The sequence below is a fragment of the Athene noctua genome, chromosome 2, assembly GCF_965140245.1.
Source record: "Athene noctua chromosome 2, bAthNoc1.hap1.1, whole genome shotgun sequence".
Lineage (NCBI taxonomy): Eukaryota > Metazoa > Chordata > Aves > Strigiformes > Strigidae > Athene > Athene noctua.
Genome location: NC_134038.1, coordinates 25,240,088 through 25,264,034, shown reverse-complemented (window position 1 = coordinate 25,264,034; position 23,947 = coordinate 25,240,088). Strand labels below are relative to the sequence as shown.

Below are 23,947 nucleotides of genomic sequence, written 5' to 3'. Positions count from 1 at the left end.
GTACTTCAATATAAGAAACACAGACTTTAAAAATTTTTCTCAGTCTTTTCAGGAAGATTTAACTTAATGGACAGCTTACTTGCTGACTGGAATGCTGTTGAGAAGTTTCTCTTCTAAGCAAGTACTACCAAAACAAAACTGAAGCTAAAAGTTAAATGAATTTGTAGGTCAATTACTAGTGCCAGTCTGCAAGGCTAAGTCTGCCTAGAATTAGGGCAATTTGTATATAAAAATTATTGAAAAAAGGCAATAATACTTATCTCCAAAAGCAACTGTCAAAAGAATGTTCTCTCTTGAACTGGGTTAGTGGAAAGGCATTATTCTTACAGGCCAACAGATCTACTTCTTTGAGTAAGAGTTCCCCGGAAGGCTATAAATGGAAAAAAGCAAGCCTGGAAAAATTATTATTTATTTTGTTGAGTTTTTACTCTTCTGTCCACAGTACATTAGCAGCTGCATAGCCATAAGAAGGCACACTTCCTCCCTCAGGAGACTGTCATCTGTAAGTGCTTAGGGTCATAGTTGCTCAGATGTTGATAATAAAGCATTCTAAGACCTGTTTAGTTGTCTCTCAAACAATGAAGCTGGTGAAAGGGCTGGAAGATATGTCCTGTGAGGAGTAGCTAAGGGCTTTGGGCTTGTCTAGTTTGGAGAAAAGGAGGCTGAGGGGCAACCTCATTGTTCTCTACAACTTCCTGAGGGGGGGAAGTGGAGAGGGAGGTGCTGATCTCTTCTCCCTGGTATCCAGTGACAGGACACATGGGAATGGTTCAAAGCTGCACCAGGGGAGGTTTAGACTGGACAGCAGGTAGCATTTCTTTATGAAGAGGGTGGTCAAACGTTCAAACAGACTTCCTAGAGAAGTGGTTGATGCCCCAAGCCTGTCGGCATTTAAGAGGCTTTTGGACAATGCCCTTAACAACACGCTTTAACATTTGGTCAGCCCTGAACTGGTCAGGCAGTTGAACTGGATGACCACTGTAGGTCCCTTCCAACTGGAATTATTCTGTTCTGTTCTAGTCTCAACTTTCATTAGTCAGGCAGTTCAGGTATTGTGGTAGAAATGCATTTTGTTAGGGTTTAAACGCAGAGGAGGAGATGACCTTATGGAGTGATCCATATGGGCTGTTTCACATGTATGATGCTAGGTAGAAAAAAATTATTCTTTGGCCTACTTATTTCTTAATGCATCTTTTAAAACACTTGAAAATGTGCATGTGGTTAGAATTAATTGAAGAGGAAAGCTGACTAATTGTATGACACATTATATCCTTGAAATATATATTCAGTAAATAAATTTTTATATGAAGCTATTCAGTCTGGAAACAGGAAGGTGCTTGCCAGGAAAATGGTCTCACATAGCAGCCAGTAAATAGTCTAATTTGACTTGATTCAACACAAATATTCTGAAGGGTTAAAAGAAGCTCTTTCAGAGTAACTAAATGTATTACCCGCTTTCCTGACTAGATGACTTTGACTAAATATCTTGGCACACCTGAGCATACACATGATTTGCAAAGACAGGGCTATTGAAGAAGGAATTGATTTCATTAAAACAAATTACTGCCTCTTAAAGCAATTTGCAAGGCTCAGCAGTATAAAGTAATGAAAAACGTATTCAGTTGGCAAAGAAGGGGAATCTGTGTTGTTAAATGTCTGTGTGAAGCTGAGCACATTGCTGTCTTCTGCAGAAAGAATCAGTTAAACTTGCCTAATGTGAGCCTGGCAGCTCTTTGGGGACAGAACACCTGCTTTGTGACTTATCTGTAGTTTCTTCTAAGACTTTCTTTGTGAAGAAACAGCTTAACATGCAAAGAAATTTTTAAAAAATCATTTAACTTGTTTGGCACTTCTGAATTGGCTTGACTGAGTAAACTCTCTAAAGTATTACCTTATTATCCTTTGGCAATCTATCTTGTCAATATGGGTTGGCATAATAGATGACCAGACTTGTGAAATAAGTGACTGGATGAGCTTTGATATTTTATTCTGTCATACAAAACATATTATATAAGCAAAATATCAGTAGTGAATATCAACTTGAAACTCTCAGGCTTCATAGCTGCAGCTGCTTTGTACAGGATGAATCTGAAGCACATCAGAGGGAATGAATATACTGACAGTCCTCAGTGTAGAAGGTATTGCCATGGGTCTCCTATATACTGAGGCTACAGGAACAGCTCTTGAGAACTAATACTGCTGGGAGGGAACTAAGGAAAAGTAGAGCAATTCCAGGACTGGATTTTCAGACAGAGAAGACTGAGCTAAATCAAGCAAACTTTGCTATACCCTGGGCTACAGTGTCAACATCTGGACAGAGTTACTGACTGAGACTTGGTTTTCAGATCTGAGAAAGCATGTTGAGAAGGCTCCTGACAATCCAAGAGCTGATAAACGTTCAAAGGGTAAGAGAAATGGTCCAGGACTTGTATCAAATCTGATCTACCAGCTGATATTGAAAGTGCACTACTTTTTGCAGAAGGGCTCTTCAGAACAGAAATGTCTTTTCTTTTTTTTATATAGCTACTGTGTGTAACTAGTATCATAATACCTCTGTATAATAGTTTTAATTTTGTTTTTCTAAATTGTATGTGTTGGTCTTGGTTTTTTTCAGTTGTAGATTACTGTGCTTTGGATAACCAAGGTTGTCAACATGAATGTGTTAACACTGAAGACTCCTACTACTGTAGATGCCACCCAGGGTTCATTTTAAATCCAGACAAAAGAACTTGCAGAAGTAAGTTGTGATGAGGTTTAATTATGAACAGTTTGTACTTCTGTCTTCCAGTTTTCAGCAGTGATATTCCCGCTGGTCCTGGGAACACTGAATAATGCATCAGGTGTAGAAGATATTGGAGTGCCCTAGAAGCCTAAGGTCTTGAAAGCGATGCAAGTTGTTTGGGGGGGTAGTTTGGCTTTGTGGGGGAAGGGCTAAGGACAGAGGACCCTCTAATGAACAGGAAACTTTTAACATGAAACCAGGTGCCTTTTCAATTTTCAACAGTAAAAGCCCAAAGCTTTGTCTTGCACAGTCTCTGATTATCCATATCCAGTTACAGTATCATCTCCCTAGCTGGGTAACGAACAAGTCTGTACAAGACAATTTATAATCAGTTTGGTTTGTAAGACAAGCTAAAATTAAATAGAATAGTTCCACAATCAGAGAAGACATTGCAGCCTGTTTTCCTATGGATTTTTCTGAAGAGTGGGTTCTTTGATAGTGTGCCAAAGCTCTAGCAACATCAGCATCTTCCACCAAGCTTCCATGTTTCCGTCAGGTCCTAGTAACTTCATGGCTTTGTTGTTTGTCAAATTTGATTGATACCCGGCTAACAAGCTCAAAAATTACCAGAGTTAGGAGGGGGTGTGAAGTGGAGGGGAACTGACATACCAGAAAGTATTCTTGCCAAGGCTTCCTGTAATTGGGAAAACAAGCTAAAACCTCCACATGTTTAAGTCATAACTCACTTTCAGGAAATGTGAAGGGAAAACCTTAACCTACCTTCCTAATTACCTTTCATCATAAATATGGGCCTTGATAAAGAAATGTTACTATTGTGTCTGTAAGCAGACAAACTCTATTAGTTTTAGGTGAGTGGAACTGCTGATGCCAGTGGTGAATTTAGCCCATATTATTGAATAAAATGTTCAAACATTATTAGTCAAAAAAATGCATCAATATAGCACTGCTTCTCTGTGCTTTTTACAGCCTTGGGGGCATTTCAGTCTTTATGATGAGAGACTATGTTAACGTATAGGCTGTACTGTATATTTGCTTGGTATCTATTTCACTTAAATTTAACATTTAGAAAGAAAGGATCTAATCCAGGCTGTACATCTGACCTTATGATCAAGGGAGACACACACTTCTGGAAAGCCATTGCTCACAGCTCTAACACAAATTTACAGAAGTACCTGTATTTTCCTTGACTATGCAGGGAGCCTGGATGACACCTAATTTTTAGATGGTTGGAGTCAGGGGAGATGAATTTTCTGCCTTCCCAAGGGTCACAGTACAGTTTGTACTGATTCGTGTCGCTCGTAGATTGTACGAACTCACCTATGTATCAAGTATCTGTCAGCTAAGGGCTGGCTAAATTCTCTTATGCTTCCACTATACTTCCACATCCATAGATTTTTGAAATCTTGAAATCTTAGTATAGTGTAAGTGACACTGCCCAAGCACAATTTTTGTTAATACCTTTAATTTAAGAATGTGGATTTTAAGCAGTGTTTTCTTCCCCAGTTTGAACTGAACAAAGACCTTAAAACTGCATAAACATTTTAAATGTCTCAAGTAGTTTTCAGCTTATGGTCTAACTGTATGTATTATTTCAACCTGTTTAAATCAAATGCTGGTTGGACAGGATTTCTAGAAGTCATCTACTCTAGCCTTCTCTTCAAAATGGAACTGCTACAAACTGTGGATTGAGCCAGCTATGGTTTTGTCTAGCTGAGTCTCAAAAAGCTCCAGTAGAGAGTCCACAACCTCTCTGGTCAACCTATTCCACTGCTGCACTGTCCCACCAGTGAAAAACATTTTCCTCATGTCCAACACAAATCACCCAAGCCACAGGTAGTGACCATTGTTCCTTGTTACATCATCTGGCACTGTCAAGAAGGGTTTAGCTCCATCACCTTTGTAATGACCTACAAGAAGTAATTGTAGGCTGCAGTTAGATACCTTCCTTTTCACCAGACTCAGTAAGACCAGATTCTTCAAGTTCTCTGCGCAAGTCAGGTGCACTATGTCCCAGAAGAAGGTCTCTGTTGAGCCCTCTTCAATTTATTGCCTTTAACTGGGGGGAGAAGGGAAGGGATTGTTCCAGAACTGGACAAAAGCATGTCAAGTGCAGTCTCCAGCTGGGCTTGGGGATAGCCTTTATTGATCCAGAACCTGACCTGCAGACTGACTTCCTAGCTTGACCATGGCCTTGCCCTGGACTGTGGACCTGCCACACTGGGCTGTGTCAGACCCTGGCTGGCCTCACCTCATCCTGACATGCAGGCTGGCTTCCTGGCTTGACCTCAGACCTGCCTCGCAGGGTGTACTTGTCTGATGATCTGGACTTCTGGTTAAACCTGGCTACCATTTCGAGGCCTGCCCTGCTCACCTTGCTTGGGTACTGCCTGTCTGACAAGGCCCCTACCCTGCTCGGCTGTATTATCGCCCTTGGCTCCTGGCTCTCCTTCCGTTAGGGAGTAGCTGACCCATGCTGCTCCCCTGACAGTGGGTCACTTCCCAGTCTGTACAAACTATGGAGTGTTTCCAGCCCAGATGCAGAACTTTGCAATTCTTGCTGAACTTCATAAGACATCTTCTGGTCCAATCATCAAGTTTATCAAGGTTCCTCAGTATTGAAGTTCTGCTGTTTGTTTTCAGTGATTGTCCCTAATTTAGTGTCACCCACAGATATGCTGGGGGTGATCTTGGTATCATCATCTATGTCACTGATGAAGATGTTTAGTAATGTGACTCCCAGTACCGTCCCCTGTGGTCCTCTGATTATTATCAGCAACTAGCCAGAGATGAAGCCATCAATCACTATCCTTTAAGGCTGGTGGCCTGGCAAATTTTCACCCCACCTATCAGCTCTTTCTTCCAGCCTATACTTCCTCAGCTTCCAAATGAGAATGCTGTGGGAGGCAGCACCAAGAGCTTTACTAGTGCCAAAGTCCTTGTCCACAGATGCAGTCATTTAATCACTGAAGGTGAATGGGTTGGTCCGGCATGGCTTGCCCTTAGTAAATCCATGTTGACTATTCCAAATAATCTTTTTGACCTTCACATATTTGAGAATTGATTCTGAGATGATGTGCTCTATGATCCTGGGACTGAAAGGTGCATATTGATCTATAATTCCTTGGGTCTTTCTTCCTGCCTTTTAAAAAAGATGAATGTAACATTAGCATTTTTCAGTTATGAGGGATCTCTCTCAGTCCCTGTGAATTTTCGTACAGGATAGACAGTGGTGTCACATTGCCTGGCTCGTTCAGCACCCACAGGTGAGAATACCAGTCATCCCATGGATCTGTGTATATCCAGTTTCTCTATATAGTCTCTAACAGAAGTTGCTAGCTCCTCTCTTTCCCAAACTGTATTGGTAGAAATGGAAATCTGGGAGTAGGCTTTTTCTGTGAGAACCAGGAACAAAAAAGGCTTTATTTTTTTCAGCCATTTCTGTGTTGGTCATCACTAGGTTGTTCCCTCAGACAAAAGGCCCATATTTTCTGTAACTCTTTTTACTACCAGCATATTTGTAGAGTCCCTTCTTATTACCTTTAGTCTACCTCAGTAGTAATAAACCCAGCTGGGCTTTGTTTTTGTCCCAAAGTACCTAAGCAATGCTTTATACTCCTCTTTTTTTTCTTGGTCCTTCTTTCTCCCTCTACTATTTTCCCTCTCTGTGTTTTAGTTCACTGAGAAGCACTTTGATCTTCTAAGCAGATTTTACAGTACAATGGAATCATTTGTTCCCGGGACCTTAGCAAGTTTTAGAAATCATCTAGCTCTCCTGGGCATCCTTTCTCTTCTTGGCTCTTTCCCAGGAGATTCGTCCTAGCAATTCCCTGAATAAGCTGAAATCTGAGCTTGTAAAATATGGAGTCTGAATTCTGCTGTTTTCCTTCCTAGCCTTCTGGATTGTGAACTCAGTCATATCATGGCCACAGCAGCAAGTCAAGAACAACATCACCCCTCAAGAATTTGTGGTAGGGAGTTGTCACCAAGTCTGTGCAGAAACCTCCTGAGTTGCCTGCACAACATTGTCTTACCCTCTCAGCAGAGGTTTGGCTGGTTGAAATTTCCAGTGTGACCAAAAGCCTATGAGTTTGAGACTTCTGCTATCTGTTTGTAGAAAGCCTTATTCAGTACATCCTTTTGGTCAGGTAACAGACTCCACACCACCACATTCCCCCTCTGATCTTGACCAGACATGTTTCATGTTGGATCTCTGGAATGGAGGAGGTCTTTAACATATAACATGAAAGTACACTGCTCTGCAAGGGAGTGCAAGCTGGGAGCCAAGGATGGCTACGAGGCCGGCAGGGTCAGTAATCTCTCTGACAAGGCCTTTGATCCCACAGCACCCGAAAAAGAAGAACAAAACAGGCCCTAATGACAGTAACCAGACTCATTCAATAATCCAGTGATCACCAGACAAGTCCATAGTGTCAAGAGAGGTCTAAAGTCAATTCAGGAAATCAAATCAGCCAGTCAGCAGTCAGGATCACCAAATGCAAGGCTAGGCACAGGCATACCTATAACAAAGCTGAGGTAAGAACCAAGGCTGAGAGCTTGACATTAAATGCATTTCCCAAGCCAAGGGGAGGAGGCCGCAGACAAGGCTTCTCACAGATCTGTGCATCTCTGTCATGTTAACTGCATTCTGTTTTGTTGTAAATGCTTTAAATTAGTGTAAAATTAAGGGAGAAAATTACATCAGGTTGCAATTAGGGAAGAATCAAAGTGATGTAGTAGGCCATAGAGATTGATTCAGAAGCTGCAGTCAGAGCTGAGGAGCGATTGAAGGAGCTGGGACTGTTCAGTTTGAGGAGGAGAAGACTGAGGGGAGACCTCATCACTCTCTACAGCTACCTCAAAGGACATTGTAGAGAGGTTGGTGCTGGTCTCCTCTCACAGGTGATTAGTGACAGAACAAGAGGGAATGGCTTTAAACTCAAACAGGGGAGGTTCAAACTGGACATTAGGAAAAAAATTTTCACAGAAAGTGTGGTCAGACAGTGGAATAGGCTGCCCAGGGAGGTGGTGGAGTCACCATCCCTGGAGGTGTTTAAGGGTCATTTAGAAAAGACGCTGGGGGATATGGTGTAGAGGAGAACTTTGTAGAGTAGGGCTGGTGGTTGGACTCAATGATCCCAGGGGTCATTTCCAACCTGAATGATTGATTCTGTGAATCAGGGCTGAATGAGCAAATACTATGTCAAATCCCCTTTCAAGATGCATGTCTTCAATCTAAGCATAAATAAAACTTACTAAGCCACTCTTCCTTACACTTTGTATCTTTTGAGCCTTGTTACAATAAAGCATGAATGAAAGAACTGAGTAGCTCTTAATGCTGCAAAAGTCAAAACAGAATGAGAGCTCTTCAGAGCAAAGGGTCCCCTAGCTCCCATATGTTCTGAATCATGCTGCCTTTGAGTCAGTATAAACATGAAGAAACAAACTTCAGATCACTGGATTTAAAATGTTTGTAAATTTAAAACCTTTAAAATAAATTTCTACATATTTGGCTTATGTACTGAATCTTGGGGATGATCACCAACTAGCCAAGACTTACACCCATGACTATCCAGATCTCTGCATCAGCAAGCAAGCCTGAGCCTGGGGTACCAGCTCTTGAGATCTCATGATTTTCTCAGAGTCCTGGCTTTCCTATCAAAAATAGAAAGTAAGCTTTCCATGCCCATGGCTGCAAAGAAAAGCTTGACATTGTAAATGTTACCAGTACGGTCATGCATCGCTGACAAATGTTTTCTCTGGGAATTGCTCCAAACTTCTTGGAATGAAATACAAGGAGCACGGCTCCTGCGGGCAACCCTGCCAACACCGGCAGAGCAGTCTATGTGTGGCTGGAAGAGAGCTGCAAATTCAGAGTTTTCAGTGAGGCAGGTAGAGGTCACTCCTAGCTACTAAGTTAACTATTAAGGGGACTTTTGCCACTCTTGTTGCTCCCCTCAAGGGGACTGATGGTAGCTTCTGCTTATATGTAGGGTTGCTGAGCCGCAACCATTTTCTTTAGGGAAGACCCCTGTTTGAGTTGTGGTGGGTTCATGTAGCTGGTAGCAGCCTTCTGTTAGCATCCTTAATCTGGACTGTAAATGTGGTTTTAGTGTTCCCAACATAATAGCCTCAAGGTTTCAACAAAGATAATAATACATATTTTTCAACTCTTGTGGTCATCTTCAGAATCAGTTACCCAGGAAAATTTGTCCTGCACACTTGAGTTAGCAAGGATTTGAGCAGGTAAATGCACCACAGCACTGAGTAGGTCCAGAAGGCATACAGCTATATTCCTTGGGTATACACACAGCTGTGTGGTTTCTGTCACTCCTGTGCAGTCTTGGACAAACCATGTTTTCTAGTTTTGGGGTTTTTTTACTAAACAGTTAAGGCACCCCTGTGTTATTTAGATGTGTATGTGCGTATGATGTCATAAAAAGCTTTGGTAAAGGAAATGTTCTATAAATATATGAAATGGAGTTCATAAATGATAAAATACTCCTCTCAGCTTTTCTTAGAAAGTCACTTTGTTTGTCCCGAAAATGTAGGTAGTTTATTATTGCTAAGGGCTTTCATCATATAATAAAGGCTCAATTGCATTAACCCACCAAACATACAAGGCAAGAACAGTTCCTGCCTCAAGAAGCCAGTTATCTCTGGGAATAATAATTAACCTCTGAATGTCAGTTTTCAGGTTGTGTAATCAATTTTTGGGTGTTCAAAAGTGCCTGGATGCCTTGTGACTTATTTGATTTGTGATTTGTTTCTCTATTTTTAGCAGTGCTGAGGGGTTAAGACCATTCTTTCACTAATATAAATTAATTAACTCCACTGATATTAAATTAAGTGATGGGCAGAGGGTTCCTCTAAGAAAATATCAGATTCTTTGACTTCATCAATAGTGGTAAACACTATGTAGTAAATATCCCAGTGCTTACTGCACAATTATTTTCTTTTTAAGGTACTTGATACACAAATAGTAGCTGTTTCTAGACTTTGCTCATCTTCCCTTTCATGAACATTTTAAATGGAAGAACTATGTCGCAAACACTCAGAACTGTTAAAACACCAACGCTGTTGATGACCTGATGACCTGCTTTGATCTGATGAATGGCTTTCAAAAACATGTTTGTGTATTTATTACAGATCATATTTAACTTGCTCTGAGTAAAATAGAGGCAATTTTGATGAGGCAACATATAGGACTTAGATGCAAAATGTTAAGAAATATTTAAGATTCTAACTTTACTGCATGTAGTACATGTGTTCTTGAATAATTCATTAATTCATAAGAATTCATATTAATGGTTGGACTAGGTGATCTTCAAGGTCTTTTCCAACCTAGATGATTCTGTGATTCTGTGATTGAAGTGTACATATCAGGTACATCTAAGTATGGCAGATATTTGGAAAAAAGGAACATTTTATTTTCATTGTTTGAAACAATATGTTAAAAAGTCAAAAAGGTGTCTAGAAAAAAAAATGGCTAAAGAAAAGAAAGTGACTGTTTTTCACCTAGCTTATTTTTGAGGAATTATATTCCTCACTGACAGATTTTTTTCCCATTTAGGACCAGACTATTGTGCTCTTCAGGACCATGGCTGTGAACAAGAATGTGTTAATACAGATGATTCCTATTTTTGTCAATGCCAAGAAGGGTTTAGACTTAATCCAGATAAAAAAACATGCAAAAGTGAGTAATTCTTTGGACATAATAAAGTTCATCTGCTTTTATTTCTTAAACCCGCTGTGAATGGTTTCCCTTCTGAAAGGATGAAAGATTTCTCTATAATTAAGGTTGAAACAAATGTTACTTTATAAACTTGAATTTTAACAAGCCAGACATGCTGGAAAAATATAGTTTGCAGTTTTGTAGACTAGATAATATATTAGATGTTTTCTGAAGAGATTTATGGAAACGTGAGGAATAATATAAGTACCAAAGTGGCTCAAAATCAATAATTTCATTACTTGTTTGAAACTTCCTGACCTTGTCTTGTGTGACACAAACAGCTTTTTTAAAAAAAAAAAAAAAATCACCTTGCTTTGCCCAGTTGGTTTAGCCAAGGATAAATGTATTTCATTAACTTGGGAAAGTATTGTATGGTAATGTAGCTATTAAAATCAACTTAAAGTCACACAAAAAATTTCACAGTTTCCTAAAAAAATTGTAAAGAGAGCCTCAGCAATGTCAGGATTCTAAACCAATCACACATACTATTTACATTAAAAAGAATTCCATGTTACAGCTCTCCTTGAGTAGTGGCCTGGAATCACAGCAGCTTTTCAATGTAATGTTGTTAAAGTTTAAGGAGAATATATTCAGCAAAATTAAGTGGCCTGATCTGGTGACTCAGTTCTTGGGGGGAGAATTGTGCTGCTGATATTGCTTGGAGCAACATAATTATATTTCTAGATGCTCATAAAATTTATCTGGTTTTGGAACTATATTTCCTTTCAGTCTTAAAGATGCATTCTCATGAAGCATCTTTGTCTACAGAGTACTGGTTTGACAACAATCCATGCTATTCTGTTTTTTATTATCTATATGATATTTTAATATGTTCATGGTTTTGCAGATTGGATGTGCCTTGTTGAGTATAGGAGCAAAAGAACAGCATTGCATAGAATATTTATTGCCAAAAATATTATTGCGAATTAAAGGCAAATTGTAATTCCCATTTGGGGTATTTTTCCTTAACCTTGAGGGCCTTTGGATTTGGCTGTAAACCCAGTGATGTTTCCAGGATTAAGCTCCCATTCCAAATCTTGTTGTAATAAGGCTCATGTTAGATAAGCTTGTAAAATAAAGCAGAACATTTGCATACAGGCCCTCTTTATAAATCAGGAAGAATGCATCACTGGTGACTAGCACCAGGCATTCCTCCTTCACCACGCATGACTTCTGATGAATACAGGAGCAGGTCTGTGGGAGTCAAAGTGAAGTCTTGCATAGCCAAGTATTTGCTATCTGCTCTCAGATCCTCAGCTCACTATCAGCTTTAACAGGTGTCCAAAGCACAGAATGCAGTATCATTTAAGAAAAGTGAGTTTTTCTGAGCCATTTTACTTCAGAAAGCCTCATGGCTGGCTCGAGTTCTTTACTGTTTTTCTCTCCATAGAAGCAAACTTCTGTGCTTTAGGTCAGCGTGACTGTGAACATGAGCGTGTTAACATGGAAGAGTCATTTGCGTGCAAATGTCATCCTGGATACGCCCAACGACATGATGGAAATACGTGCAGAAATGAGTGTGTCTCATGAACTGCAGCGACTAGTTACTGCAGTGGGGCGAGGTGTGAACAGACTGAGAAAACGCTCCTGGGTCCCTTCTGAGATCTGAGCTATGCAAACGTATGTTACTGTAACATCCACCACAAGCCAGGCCTAGTGAAGTCATGCTATAGTGAGATCCCTGATCCAATAGAGAACTAAAGCATCATCTTCTCCAATCCAAATAACTGGGAAAATGTGTTCAGCCAGGGTGTCTAACACAAAGGCAGTGCTTACTGTTGAACATCTGTATCATTGCTATGGGCTGTGTAAACTGTAGCATAACTGATACTGATGTATGCTGATATGTGGAGATATGTAAAGACCTCCCCCTTCTATATGTTTACACTTTCAGTGATCTGTTGGATAAAATGTCCTCTTTTAATAAGAATGTTTCTAAACAAAGGATCAGCGTTGCACCAGAAAAACCCAACAACATTGCCCACTTGACATCACCTAGTTTTTAGAAAATACTTTTATTGCAGAGAGGTATTTTGCACATCATCTAAAATATTGGCAGCATTTTTCCCTGATGTACTTACAACATATTTTTCCAAAGGAACACTCAGTCACTGAAATTTTAAAAAAGTTGATAGGCCAGGGAGTAATTACTTTAAAATAAACTGTGATAAAGCCATATTTAAGGAAACTTGGATGTGTTGCAAGAGCTCAGAACTTTTGAACAATTAGGTTTTAGGCTATCACAACTTGAATATCTAAAAATTAATGTATCCCAAGACACACATTGTTTTTAAAAATACTGAGCCTTCCTGTGTCTCTTTGTTGCCTTATATTTTTTTACACATGCAGTGAAGCACACATGATGACCAAATTGACAGTTATACTAATTTCTAAAGCCTGGTAATAAAAAAAAAAAAAAAAAAAACAACTTTGAAAGAGTGTGTTACTAGATTCTGCATGAGAACCAAAGTATTTAAATCTTAAAATTCACGTTAGTGTGGGTGTTTGTATTGTAAAAGATGCTGCCAAACAGATGCAGTTTTTCACAGAGAATACAGGGGGATTTTATTTCCTTTTTTTTTCCACATTTCTTGTGTGCTCTGAGAAGTTACACAAGCCCCTTCATGATGATGTAAACTCTTGGAAAAAGGAGAATGTTCCAGCTGGAACTTGCTTTAGCTAGTAAAAACTGACACCTCAGCTTCACTTACTCAAGCTAACGTTATCTCCATCTATGTATAATGATAAATCTGGACCAATTACTGCAAACTCATTGCTTAGTCAAATAAACTAATAAACAGCAACATTTAGAACTAAGTAATTTTACATTAAGTACAGAATATTTTTGTGTAAACAAATAGCTGCAGACATGCCTGTTCACATCTGTAAATGATTTGCAAATAGAGACAAATGAGACCATGTTTGTGTCTGAGGGAACTCCACTACTTATGATCAAGTTAAGCTAAAGTGATCTAGGCCTATGTAACTAAAAATAGCCATTAACAAGTCAGCAATAAAATATTATGAGGAAGTTCAGTATAAAGCTTTTTTCCTAAAATATTATTTTTCTATATTTACAGAACAGATGACATAGTACATCTGCAAGTGCACATCTCTCACCCTACTGCTTTGCTGTCCATTCTATGAGACAATATAATCTTTAAACAGAATTCACACTTCTCTCTCCTTTCCCCCACCCTTCCATCTTTCACACAACCAGTTGCATACAAGACTAAAAAAACCAGATTTTGTTTTATCTTACTTAGAATAGGAATAGGAAAATCAAAGAAAAGGAACATATTAAGACAAACTCATAATTCATATCTGTCCCCCACTAGGATTTAACTGCTTGAACCTGCTGTCAGGTTGAAGTTTTAAATTGGTGATTTCTCATCTTGTTGAAAAAGAATTTACAGTTTATGAAATAATCTGAAAGCCCTAATTTCTATTTCAAGAGTTACTAATATTCATACTTTCTCTCTGAGAAAATTTTATGGTCAACAATAGAGAGAGTCTTGCTTTTTAAGAAAGAAAGCATGATTCTGCAGGCAAGACTTTGAGGTTCTCCCTTCACTCCACTTTGCATTAAAAAACCCTTTGTGGTTTTTGGCAAGGGAGATCTGTGCTTCATCCAGTTTGTTATCTGCCAAGTGGAGCTGTTATATTCATTTCACTTATCTGTTGTTAATTAACTCAGGTTACTCAAATAGGTGGGGATACTGCATAAATAAAAAGCTGTACTGATCTTTTTCCCTTGCTCTGCAAAGGCATTGTGTACTAATTACAGTGTCACAGTGTATGTATCTAAGGCTCCAATGTGATTTCTTCAATTAACACAAATCAATAGGAGTGGACCACTGTGCTGAAAGCAATCATGGCTGTGAGCAACTGTGCCTAAATACTGATGCCTCCTATGTCTGTCAGTGCTCTGAAGGATTTGTCATTAATGAGGACCTAAAAACCTGCACACGTAAGTCTTGTGAGAACCTCTTTGATCTCAGCTCATCTGGGAAAGGACACACCTTCAATTTATTCTTACAGTCTGCATTTTGATAATACTTTAATAATGATTTGAAGGCAGAAACAGACAGAAAAAGGACTTAGGAAAGGATACTTGTCAAGACAACTGTAAATCCTCACATATTCAGAAAAGTTTTGGAAGATCTGTTCATCCCTAGGTGTTGAGGACAGATTTTTCAGTCACACGACAAATGTGTCTGACTGACAGGTCATCTTGACAGCAGTGTCCCCCAGGGCAAACTGCATCAGCTTACCTGAGGCAGGAGTGAGTCCCACACTGAGCTTTACATTTTGCATGGGAACCCTTAATAACTAAACAGAAGTTGTCCTGACAGTTCTCCACGCTTTATAAGTCTAATGATCTTTGAGAATCATTGCAGTTTCACAAATAGCCAAATTGCTATTATCAAATTTTGATAATACTTTAATAATGATTTGAAGGCAGAAACAGACAGAAAAAGGACTTAGGAAAGGATACTTGTCAAGACAACTGTAAATCCTCACATATTCAGAAAAGTTTTGGAAGATCTGTTCATCCCTAGGTGTTGAGGACAGATTTTTCAGTCACACGACAAATGTGTCTGACTGACAGGTCATCTTGACAGCAGTGTCCCCCAGGGCAAACTGCATCAGCTTACCTGAGGCAGGAGTGAGTCCCACACTGAGCTTTACATTTTGCATGGGAACCCTTAATAACTAAACAGAAGTTGTCCTGACAGTTCTCCACGCTTTATAAGTCTAATGATCTTTGAGAATCATTGCAGTTTCACAAATAGCCAAATTGCCTCCTTCACTGGAAAAATAATATATAGAAAGGGCCGGAAAAGGAGGAATCTGAATGCACTTTGCCTGTTGACTTGTTCTGGACTTCTGATGAGAGAGTTTTGGCCAATTTTTCTACAGATTCTGGAAGTACGTTATTTTTCAAGCTTGTTGAGGGTTGAAGCAGCTCCAGAATTTGCTCCTTTTCTTGCACTTGGGCAACACAGTTTTAACAGAAGTCAAACTGCAAGTGCTCAGGCACAAAAATGATCTAGGGTGAAGTAAGGCAAATCAGCAAAGGCAATTTGTCTTTGTCTTTAACCTTGTCTTTGCCTCCAAACTAACTTTTTTAGCCCATCTGATACCTTGACAGACTTTGCTTATGTCTGCCACTGCAGCTCTAGAAGATGGCAGACAGCAATGCAAAAGCAGAACTAGTGTACATGTAAAAGCAATAGGGTCTACTAGAAACAATTTTTCTAGGCATTTATCTAAAAGAACCACTGGAAATTTAGAAACAGACAAACTATGGGGTTTTATTGACTTGCAAATGGAAAATCCCTTTTCCTTTGTAGTAAAAAGAGGTCAGTTTTTTCACTCTTTATTTATTTTCCTCATGGACTTTTTTAGACTATAACAAAAAGAGTTTTGGTGCTTTGGGATTTCCTGAAAGAGCAGCTGAATGGAAGAGATTAGCATTTAACATATACCACTCCTAATGGGAAGACATCTGGGAGTTACAATTCTGGTGTCATATACATGGGCACAATGTATCTTAAGACAGCTGTGGGAGCACCTGAATGGTAAACACATGTCTACTCTGACAACTCATTACAAAAAAATTAGGTGACTCTCTGTGTGTATCCAATAGACACAAGTGCTGCCTGCAGGATCCCAGGGGTCCTATGTCTTTGTATTACAGAGAAGAAATACTTAGGAAATTTGAGATGAAAAATGGACCATATTTGACAGTACTTGGTATTTACAATTATTTGCAAAAGCTTGAACAGTTTAAGCCAAAGCCCACTGAGGTCCCTGAGAGGTTTTCTGCTTACTGATGTGGCAGCTGGGTCAGGTGCACAACTGAGTTCTGGGGACTGCCACCTTCACATTTAGAGACTGTATTTAAAGAAGAGTGTTCACAAGGTACCTTTTATCTCTTTGCTACTGATTTATGTAAAATCATTGCTGAAGTGTTTTGTTTTGTTTTTCTTAAATTCATTTGTAATACCAAGGCATGGACTCTGTTGAGCTATGTTAAGCATAGGAAAGTATGATTTCTCAACTCTGCTTAAAGCAATCAATGGAAAATACACCACAAGGCCCTCTTACATTTTGTTGAAGCTATATGTGTATTATCAGATAAGGAACTGGATTATTGCTTAAGCAGTTCAGTGTATTTATATTTACTTACTTATATGTCATGCAAATCCTAGAGATGAAAAATAGTTGATTCATTATTTGTTAAATTTTTTTAACAACTTCAATTACTCTACAGGAGTTGACTACTGTGCTCTGAGTGATCATGGCTGTGAACATTTGTGTGTAAATAGCGACAGATCTTATACTTGTCAGTGTTTTGAAGGATACAGGCTTCGTAACGATGGGAAAACATGTAAACGTAAGTTATATTTTAGCAACTCAGAGTTAGATTTTTGTTACACACATAGAAGAAATCTGTAGGGTAGGATCTGATTGCCTAAATGTTGCTGTCCAAAGTAATTTTAAATGCTTAAGGATTCCAGAAGCTCATAGTTTCCGCTTTGGTGTCATATTTGCCAGCAGTATGTAAATACCTTGGATATGCTAAGGCATCTAAAGTGGTACTGGATGCATACTTTTAAGCACACCCTAAATGTCTGTGCCATTTAAAAAGTAGTCTTGAAATTTGACTGTTGTAGATCCAAAACTATTTTATTCTGACTTACATCCTTATATGGGACAACTGTAATTTTCTTCTCAAATCAAGGCAAAAATATATGATGTTTCTAAAGGGTTATACATCATGAAGCTTGTGATATTATTAATGGAATGGTAGTTTTATCCAGCATGGGATAAGGATGATTGCAAAAGAGATATCGTAATCACATTACACATTTGACTACAATATGCCATTATGATGAGGGGCAGATATCAAGAAAATATTCATTGCAAATTTTTCTCCATCTTTATAGCTTTGATCACTAAGTGATCAAAAAAGAATCATGGATCAGTCTCTGAAAAACACACAGGCATTAAGTATTTTGTAACTGTATTCCCAATAATATCCATAGTTGTCATCAACATCTGCTGTTAAAAAACATTTACAGAAAAAAAAAATTAAGTAATCCAGATATTACTATGACAAGTGAAAAGCTCCTTATTCTCAGTTTGTGTATCACAACACTGCCCTACTTTGTTATTCCATGCCAACAGAGAAAAATTCTGCTTGTCTCAAAAAGTACTGACAATCTAAAAGCAAGTGAAATGATCTGTCCATGCAGAAGTCCAGAGAGAACCAGATAGATTGGACCATTGGGCAAAGATTAATGGGATAAAATTGAACAAGTCCAAATGATGGATTATGTACCTGAGACAAGAGTAACACTGGGCACAAGTATAAATTGGGAGAGGAGTGGCTGGAGAGTAGATCTGCAGAAAGGGAGACAGGCTCAATACAAATCAGCAGTGTGCCCTGGCAGCCAGGAGAGCAAACCACATCCTGGGGTGCATCAGACACAGCATAACCAGCCAGTCAAGAGGTGACTATCCCTCTGTATTCAGTGGTGCAGTCTCACCTTGAGCACTGTGCAGTTCTGGGCCCCACAACTTAGGAAGGATGTGAAGGTCCTTTAATGTGTCCAGGGGAGAGCAACAAAGGTGGTGAAAGGGCTGGAAGACATGTCCTGTGAGGAGTGGCTGATGACTTTGGGCTTGTCTAGTTTGGAGAAAAGGAGGCTGAGGGGCAACCTCACCACTCTTCTGAGGAGAGGAAGCAGAGAGGGAGGTGCTGATCTCTTCTCCCTGGTATCCAGTGACAGAACACATGGGAATCGTTCAAAGCTGCACCAGGGGAGGTTTAGACTGGGCAGAAGGAAGCATTTCTTTACCAAGAGGGTGGTCAAACACTGGAACAGGCTTCCTAGAGAGGTGGTTGATGCCCCAAGCCTGTCAGTGTTTAAGAGGCTTTTGGACAATGCCCTTAACAACACACTTTAACTTTTGGTCAGCCCTGAACTGGTCAGGCAGTTGGACTAGATGATCAATGGAGGTCCCTTCCAACTGAAATAGTCTAGTCTATTCTATTCTGAGTCCTTGCAGGAAAATAGAGGGTGTGGGGAAGAAAGTGAAAGCAAGGTGTTAATTTATCTGACGTTAATTAATTTTATTTTATTTTGAAATATGAATTGCATCTAAATTCTGACAGAAAGCCACACTGAACATCTGCTTGCCCAATTATAGCTGACAATCTTCCAGAATTTCACAGCAGGATCATAACATTTGTCTTTCTTGCTACCCATAAATACTACATACACTGAACTTTGTAATCCTACTTTACAGAAAAATGACAAACACCTTCTGAACTTAAGCACAGAGGAAAAAAAAAAGCGTAACTATTTCAGGTTTGAGCAATTTCATTATTGAAGATAAAAATATGATGATAGAAAGATATGTTTCTCACCAGAAAGTGTACTTGAAATGTTGATGAGGGATTTAGGTGCCTTTGGAAATCCCTGTGGGTCACTAATCTGCATGTTAGGGACACATGAAATTCTACAAACTCTGGAACTGGAGCAGTGCACTTTTCCTTGTTACAACAAAAAAAGACAGCAAGTGCTAGAAATTATTTGCAGGATTAAGTTAGCAAGGGCAAGAACATTCAGTAGCTGGGAATTGTAACATTTTGAACATCTTGCTCTTAACTAATACAATTTTTTATCTATTAAATTATTCCCAGGTAAAAATGTCTGCAAATCAATCAACCATGGCTGTGAGCACATTTGTGTTAGTGCTGACAATTCCTACATCTGCAAGTGTCGTGAGGGATTTATATTGAGACAAGATGGCAAGACGTGCAGAAGTGAGTGACCAGTATCTATTGAACGTTTTTGCATATGAATCAGGCAAGGGAAAAAAGGGGGTTTTCACTTCTTACTGGGAAAAAACTTCCTTTTGATATCTACATTTTTTTTTAACATGTTCTCATTTGAAACCTGTATTTATATCAATCACTCCCAGGACGGGACATCTGCAAATCAGTCAGACATGGCTGTGAGCATATTTGTGTTAATGAAGATGACTCATATGTTTGCAAGTGTCATGAGGGTTTTCTGCTGAGAGAAGATGGCAAAACATGCAGAAGTAAGTACTCAGATAATTACATAGACTTTTATGTACAGTATGTAGATCTGTGGAAGTGTTTTAACAATACAACAACAGTTTACTCTTATAATATAGGACTAGTGTTGTTATACTCGCTAGAAGTTTATAAGAGACTCTGTGGACAGAAGTAGTGTATTTTAATAGTCAAACTGATATGACTGGAGACAAAAAAGACTCACAATTTTTTCAGGTACCAAGAATTAGAAGGGTTTTCTGCCTAAATTTCTGCCCATTTCTTTCAGTGATTATTAGTGGACTAATAAAAGCTATTACTTCTCCCTGCATGATACATTCACTGTAGATGTGCTTTAACCAAATATCATCAACTATTCTCAGATAAAGACATTTGCAGTTCAGTTGACCATGGCTGTGAACATGTTTGTGTTAATGCTGATGAGTCTTACATCTGCCAGTGTTATGAGGGCTTTGCACTAAGGGAAGATGGAAAAACATGTAGAAGTAAGTATCCTTATCTTTAATAGAAGATTTCCTTAATAACCTGTGCATTCATAGGTATGTTTTAAATACCAACAACCTTATTTTTTTTCCAGATAAAGATGTATGCAATTCTGTTGACCATGGCTGTGAACATGTTTGCGTGAATACCGATAGTTCATACATTTGCCAGTGCTATGAGGGTTTTGTATTGAGGGACGATAAAAAAACGTGTAAAAGTAAGTTATTTTATGCCACTGTATTTTCTTGCACTCAGAGTTCTACTGAAGAAACATACTGTGTTAGAGGTAGGTCTTATAGGGGATTTTGACAAAAAGGAGGCTAAATTCTTTATTTACTAGAAGTTTATTAATTTTCATCTTTAAATTTTTGGAAATGTTCTCATTCATCAGACTGTAGTAAATAAAATCTGAATTATTCCTAGATAAGGACATCTGCAAATCAGTCAGTCATGGCTGTGAACATCTTTGTGTTAATAATGACAATTCATACACTTGCCAGTGCCATGATGGATTTGTACTAAGGCAAGATGGGAAAACATGCCGAAGTAAGTAGCTTATGAATAAAAGAAGAAATTTCATTTTCATTTTATTAGGAGATTATTCACTGATTCATAGTGCTCACAATGGAATATTGCTCTCTATAGACCATAAGGCTTCGATGAATTAGTTATTGTTTGAACTAAGCATACATTTCAGAAAATCAGCCAATGTTAAGGTTTGAATGTAGTTTTTAAAATGTGAACTTCATTTCTAGATTATGTTGTGTTTTAATCTTGAGCACAGGATGTTGCTGCATTTGATGGGCTGAAGTTTTACTTGACACTGTGTTGTTCTGCATATATCCATGCAGATCATGACTTAAGCTGTTCCTTAACCTCTTCACATGTTCTTTTGTAGATGATAAGCAAATGAAACTCCTTCAAGCTCTTTGTATGTTTTATAATCTTTTCATGTCTCTCGTTGCTCCCCTAAAACTTATGCTATTTAACAGCTTCTTTGTGGGGGCACCACAGTGGTACAAAGTCTTCTAACAGGAGACACAGCAGAGTCCAATGTAGAGGAACTATAGCCCACCTAATTCTTATTTGAATCTACCTATGTTTTTAATATTCTGCTAGCATTTGTGTTCAGTTAATTGTCTATCATGATCATAAGCTGTCATAAGACTCTTAGTCACACAGGTGTCCCACATCCTGTGAGTACAGCCTTCATTCTTTGTTTCTAAATGTATAAGCTTAGTTCTAACTATTTTAAAATACCTATGATTTGCTGTTATCCAGCTTGCAAAAAGATTCATGTCTCCTTATATCAGCAGCTGCTCTATTTTTATTTGCCATTCTCCCAAAACTGGAGTAACCTACAAACTTTGACAGTGATTATTTTCTATTTTCTTTTGCATTGTTCATAAAAATGTTAAGTAGTAGAAAAGCAGGACAGATTCTTAGAAAGCAAGCCACTTGATATTCCTCCATATACAATTTATTCTGAAGACCTCTTTAGCCAGTCTTATTCCATATAAAGTTGATTACGTAGTCTTTTTTTTAAAATCAAAATAAATACCAAGGCTGCTGCCTTACTGAATGCTCCATTGTATGAACAGCATGAGCTTGATGAGCCAGCCTCATAATCAATTTTAAAATATATTTATTTAGTTTTCCAGGATCTATTTTTCTGTAACACTGAGTTGATTGATTTATAACAATTCACTTTCTTGGATTTTACTCTGAATCAAGTTCCACGTTATCTATTCCATTATTTTAATGCAGATCAATATCAAGCTGACAGGCTCACAATGAAGTACTCATCCTTTTCAAACACTGGAACAATAGTATTTTTTCAGTGTGCGTGCTTACACTGGGGATGCATCAGTGTTTTGGGGCTTTCTCAGAGTTCTAGGAGTTATTGAAAAATAAAATTGAGCATCCAAGGTGCTCTTCAGCCAGATCTTTTACAACTCTTTGCTGCAACCTGCTGATTTAAAAATGTGTGTGGTTCAGTAGGTGCTGTGTGATCTGCTTCTTAGCTGATGAAACATTTCACTCCAGTATCATCAGCAGCGTATTTCATAAGTTCAGATCTGAATACACTAAACATCTTAAACATTTTTGCTTTAAGATTGGCAATTCTACCATTTCTGTCTATTACCAATACATTGTTGGAATGCCTTTTGTTCCTTATAGTCTTTAAATAACTTACTCATACTATCCTTTATTTTGTTGGTCATGCACCCCCTCATTCTTTATCTTTTTATTTCAGTGTTTTCAAATTCCTAGTATTTTCATGTTCAGTAAATACTGTGATTGTGCCTTTCTTTCAATCATTATTCAAATCTTACAGCTGTTTTCAATTTCTAAATGAGGTTACTTTTTTAGCTACTCTGGCATTCATGGGACTACATTGGGGGGGGGGGAGTATCAAGTAAAATAAACAGTGCAATCATTCACTTCTTTTATTTATTGATTATTTTCCCCCATCCCAAAATACTATGGATTATATTTGCTTTCATTATGTAAAATTCATCCTTCTGAAGTAATAACCATGTCTGCTGCTGGTTTGTATTTGATTTTGTTTATAAACAACAAATGTGTCTGAATTGCACACAGCTGTGTATAAACAGATGCTAATTTTCACTTACATTATAATTTCTTTTTTATCTGTTATAATGGGATCTAGTTTAGATTGCCATGTCTTAAATGTAATGCTTGTTGAGTTAGAAGATTGTCCTCTGTGTCATTTTTTGGAATTTTTATATTGTAGCATAAGACCTCCAGGTAATTTGGCTCAAATTGAAGTTCTTGTAAAAATACAATTTTTCCTTACCTAAACATTAAACCTAAGTATTTTACTGAAGAGTCAGTCTGAACTTGGCTGTCAGTACTATTCTACTTTCTATGTAAAGGTAGTTCCTTTAGCAATTAAGAATTTTTTGTTGTTGTTGCAGTGAAAAAGAAACGGAATCCTGATAGATGGCTCCACTTCCTTCTGTACTCTCTCCCCTTTATCCTTCTTGAAGAGGTTTTAACCAACTGGTTTTAACATAGCAGTCATACAAATCCTCCCATCAATTTCCAGCAATACCAGTTAGATTTTATTTATTATCTTAAATGAGTAGTTCCTTCTGGGGTTTGTTCATGCAGACTCTTGGCACTGATTTAAGGATGTTAAAGAATTATTTTGCTTCATGTCCTGTGGTGTTTTGCTTAATTCTTTTTTTACCAGCATGAATTTGTGCTAAATGACTGAATTATTCCCTCCTTTCACTCTTAAAGTCCTTCTCCATCTATTGTCATTGTTGTCAGCGGGAGGCCATCCAAACCATGCAATTCTTTCTGCTGAGGTGGTAGAGAATTCATGTTCCATTTAAGCTAAGCTCTCTATCATTTAACTAGCCAGAGATTTGCTTTCAGTTTACAGGCTTCCATCTTCCTTGCTCATGGGATTATCCCCACAGCGTTTGTATTTATAAAAAAAGTTTAACTAGCAAACCACATTAAATATTATCTAACTATTCCCAGGCAAAGATATTTGCAAATCTATCAACCATGGCTGTGAACATGCTTGTGCTAATGCTGGTGATTCATTTGTTTGTAAGTGTCAGGAGGGATTCCTGCTAAGAGAAGATGGAAAAACATGCAAAAGTAAGTAGTCTGATATTTATCAGCATACTTTCTTTCTGCAGCTCATGCTCGTGTAGAAATGAATTAACTAGTGAGAGTTGTCATCTGTTTTCAGATAAAGATCTTTGCAAATCAGTCAACCATGGCTGTGAACATGTTTGTGTTAATACTGATGATTCGTATATCTGCAAATGCCATGATGGGTTCCTACTAAGAGAAGATAGGAAAACCTGCAGAAGTAAGTAGCATGAGA

The 23,947-nt window shown here is 38.3% G+C and overlaps 1 protein-coding gene across 10 annotated transcripts in view; it reads left to right on the top strand.

The window, feature by feature from the left end:
• MATN2 (matrilin 2) overlaps positions 1-23,947 on the top strand; it is a 78,673-nt gene that overhangs the window by 38,381 nt on the left and 16,345 nt on the right. For all 10 annotated transcript variants that reach the window (XR_012633099.1, XM_074898659.1, XM_074898657.1 and 7 more), the window contains exons 6-16: positions 2,615-2,737; positions 10,314-10,436; positions 14,323-14,445; positions 16,756-16,878; positions 19,195-19,317; positions 19,476-19,598; positions 19,956-20,078; positions 20,171-20,293; positions 20,500-20,622; positions 23,593-23,715; positions 23,810-23,932. Coding sequence is in view for 9 of the 10 variants with exons in the window: in XM_074898659.1 (XP_074754760.1) it covers positions 2,615-2,737; positions 10,314-10,436; positions 14,323-14,445; positions 16,756-16,878; positions 19,195-19,317; positions 19,476-19,598; positions 19,956-20,078; positions 20,171-20,293; positions 20,500-20,622; positions 23,593-23,715; positions 23,810-23,932 (1,353 nt within the window). In the remaining variant the exon portion in view is untranslated. The remainder of the gene's footprint in view (positions 1-2,614; positions 2,738-10,313; positions 10,437-14,322; positions 14,446-16,755; positions 16,879-19,194; positions 19,318-19,475; positions 19,599-19,955; positions 20,079-20,170; positions 20,294-20,499; positions 20,623-23,592; positions 23,716-23,809; positions 23,933-23,947) is intronic.